This window comes from Chinchilla lanigera, unplaced genomic scaffold (assembly GCF_000276665.1).
Source record: "Chinchilla lanigera isolate Chin_1 unplaced genomic scaffold, ChiLan1.0 scaffold00035, whole genome shotgun sequence".
Classification (NCBI taxonomy): Eukaryota; Metazoa; Chordata; class Mammalia; order Rodentia; family Chinchillidae; genus Chinchilla; species Chinchilla lanigera.
The window spans coordinates 13,169,833-13,173,783 of record NW_004955436.1 but is presented as its reverse complement, the minus strand read 5'-3'; the positions used below and the strand labels follow the sequence as shown (position 1 = coordinate 13,173,783).

Here is a 3,951-nt window from a genome sequence, read left to right as displayed (position 1 = left end):
ATGGGTTAGACAATAAGCACTCCTAAACGTAATTGGTTACCAGTGTAAGGCTTGACATCTGTGAACAAGAGATCCTTCCCTTGAATATGAATTTTTGAATGAGCTGCTAAAAGAAAGAAAAGAACAGATGAGATTTATAGAATCTATCTTTTCGTCCATTCTACAACTTTTTAAAAATAAGTCATGTATCATTGTGTAATAGTTAGGCTATAACTACTACACAGTGATAATTTTCCATACAGTTCTGTTCAGTTCTAAAAACTGTTCTTAACCTAGAAGAGAAAAGTGTTTCCTTAATTAAATGTAGTAAATGGCACGATCAAAGGCAGTTTGCATTGTCTGCAGAGAGGTTTTCAATAAGAAAGTGTTAGTCCTCAGATTATAATTAATCTTTAAGGTAAATGGATGATTCTGCATGATGCATGAGAGGACTATATGCAAGTATCACGTGGATGCACAAACCAGTTGCTCTAATATACTATTCTTAATTCAGATTAAAATTACTCAAGCAAATCATAAATATTTTCTGTCCTACTTGGATAAGGGATGACTAAATATCACCGTCTTCTTAGAACTTGAAGAATGTGACCTTGGACACTAATCCATAACCAGAATCCAAACTTTAGAAACCAGATTTATGTGAGACCTGTATGCAAAAGGAGTGAGAAACAGAGCTCCAGGGCAATAGGGAGTTCAGACTGGGATGGCAATGAAGATTGCTAGACATCTGTGGAGAGCTGTCTGCTGGTGACTTATTGATCTTTTTTTCACAGAAAAGAACAAAGCTTTCTGAAAAAAAAAAAAATCTCCTGGTATTCAACAGACAGAACCAATGCATTCATTTGACTTCAGGAATCTCCCAGAAGTGCAGTTCTGCTTTCCATTGCTGAATACCTCATGCCACAGAAAGGAGAGGCCTGGGCCAGTCGTGTTCACCGTGTACGTTCTCATGATCTGTGCTACAGTGATGACCACGCTGGGCAACATGTTTGTGATGGTTTCCAATGCCCACTTCAAGCAGCTCCACTCCCCAGCCAACTTCCTCACCCTCTCCATGGCCACCACTGACTTCCTGGTCAGCTGTGTGGTCATGCCCTTCAGTATGGTCAGGTCCATCCATTCCTGCTGGTACTTCGGAGACCTCTTCTGCAAACTTCACAGCTGCTGCGACATCCTGCTCTGCACCACCTCTATTTTTCACCTCTGCTTCATCTCAGTTGACCGCTACTATGCCGTGTGTGAGCCTCTGCACTATGTCACCAGAATCACTGTGCCTGTCATAGAGTTCTTCCTGCTTATCAGTTGGTCCATTCCCATCTTTTTTGCCTTTGGCCTGGTCTTCTCAGGATTAAACATAATTGGTGCAGAGGATTTTATTGCAGCCATTGACTGCACAGGTTTGTGTGTGTTGATATTTAACAAGCTCTGGGGGGTTCTGGTTTCCTTTATATCTTTCTTTATTCCTGGGACAGTCATGGTGGGGATTTACACACACATTTTCGTAGTAGCCAGGACCCATGCCAAGCAAACTGGCACAGCTCCTAGGACAAAACAGGCTGACTCAGAAAGCAGAATGAAACCCACCTCCAAAAGAGAAAGCAAGGCCACCAAGACTCTAGGCATAGTCATGGGAGTGTTTGTGGTGTGCTGGCTGCCTTTCTTTGTCTTGACCATCGTAGACCCTTTCATTGATTTTACAACCCCGGAAGATTTGTATAATGTCTTCCTCTGGTTAGGTTATTCCAATTCTACTTTCAATCCCATTATTTATGGTATGTTTTACCCTTGGTTTCGCAAGGCACTGAGGATGCTTGTCACAGGGAAGATCTTTAGGCCTGAATCTTCTACCCTAAATTTATTTTCTGCCCATTAGTAAACAATTTGCCCCATTCATCAAGACTTTGTTTTCTTTTCTTTTTTGGTACCAGGAATTGAACTCATGAACTTATGCTTGCCAGGCAGGCGCTTAAACCACTGAGCTATATCCCCAGCCCCAAGACTTTATTCTAACAGGGAGTCTTAGGTCTTCTCTTCTCATCATAGAAGCAAGGACTCAGTAGATGAGGCGATTCTTTCTCATGGTATAATGGACATCTAAGAAGAAGCAGAAATAGTCTTCCTATTATACCACTCCTACAAAAATCATGCATATCTTGGCTTCTTAAGAAGGCAGATCCAATGAAAAGACTCTTTGTAGAGGTTTGCTGATTTTTGAGCTTCCAAAATTAGATTTTTAGTATCTTATCCGAATGCTTCAAAAGAATCAAGAATTTTCTCACTTTATGTTTTCAACATCCCAGGATTTTGAGATCATTGCGGGTCCTGTACTGTATCAGAATTAATCCAAACTCTGAGTAAAGTGAGAGAGAAATTGAGATAATGTTATAAGGAACCTGAACCTGAATTATAGTTCTCCTGAGTGACAGGAACAGGGAAAAGAGCACAAAAATTGATATTTACTTCTAATTTTATTGGTTGAGACTTAAGCCCCTTTAAGAAAAAAATGAATACTAGTTTTGTAGTATTTGATAAAATTAGACTGTCTTTAAATATAATAAACAAAGAGCCTAGGAAAGTCTTCCTTTCTTCCATGATGTAGTCTTGATTTAGCTATAAATGTGCCCTGTATGTATACATATAGGCAGTGTTTCCACGGCTTTCAGTAACTATGAATGTGTGTGCATGCATACAAAAATCTTTGCTAAATCTTAATATTATTTCCCAACTGAAGCTCTTTCCCTGTCAGAGATGTAAGATAGCATCTGTTGTCTCAATGAATGTCATGTCCCACACCTTTTTGTCTTTCATTTTCCCTCCTATTCCTTAAATTTACCTTTACCAAATTTGGCCTCTTATCATTTTATTTGAATCTTTCATTATAATTCTTGTAGTAATGACAGAATATATAAATAAACTATCTAATTTTTACAAACAAAACCAAGGTACTATAATCTCAACATTACTGGTGTTCATGCACAAAAATTCTACATGAGCCTTTCGTGACCTCTTTCTGTTTTGAATCTACCTTTGCTCCAGTACACCTCTTGGGAATCTCCTCATCCCTGCAAACATCTTCAGGAAAGAGTCTCTATTCAGTTGAGATTTCACATTATCCTCTTGAGCAACATGTTCTGCTCAATATTTTAGTTTTCAGAGTCAGTACTGAAAATTGGATAACTGGAATACAGCATATTTATACACTGAGAAGTTTCAGGAAATTACTATTATTATCTGTATTATACTGATAATGCTTTCCCCTTGCTGATCCACAATTACCAAAACACACAAAGCAAAAGAGGGGAAGTTTAATTTTCCCACTGTTTTAGTCCATGATTGGTCGGCATCAAGGCAGACACAACACTGTCGAAGGACATGGTGGATTAAAGCTGCTTAGTTTGTGGTGTCTGAGAAGCAGAGCCGAGAAGAGTGCAGGGCAGAAATGGTGAGAGTCGAGGACTCTAAGTCCTTGACATATGTCTGTCCCCGACACACCTAGACGTGCTCTCATAATCACTGGCTCAGATTGCAAAGCCAGTCAAATTGAAATTCCACCCTAACCACCACATTCTACCATTTGTCAACTTGATAGTCAAACATGTATTCTTACACTACTTACTCTTTAAGTAAAAACAATAGCAATACTACTTCACATAGTAGAATTCTCCAGGGTAAAATCAGACGAACAATGATTCCCTTCTCCAATGTCTCAATAGTTCTAGCATTTTGTACAAACCTAAGTCCACATCTCTTTTAAGAAGCAAAGCAAAAATTTAGCTGTGAATCTCTGTAAAATGAAAAAAAAAAAAAAAAAAAAAAAAAAACTCATCAATTTTATGAGTTCCAGATTTTTTTTCTCAGGATAATCTCTCTCATTCTGAAAGAGAAAAATAAGGACATAGAAAAATATCAGACCAAACCATGCTGGAATCCCACCATGAAAAGCTTTCCTTG

At 38.6% G+C, this 3,951-nt stretch overlaps 1 protein-coding gene across 1 annotated transcript; it reads left to right on the top strand.

Annotated features, from left to right (window-relative positions):
- Positions 1–832: 832 nt before the first annotated feature.
- On the top strand, positions 833–1,873 carry LOC102023737 (trace amine-associated receptor 4-like). The gene has a single exon (XM_005389215.1). It carries the CDS (start codon positions 833–835, stop codon positions 1,871–1,873), a length of 1,041 nt encoding a protein of 346 aa, XP_005389272.1.
- The last annotated feature ends 2,078 nt before the right edge of the window (positions 1,874–3,951 follow it).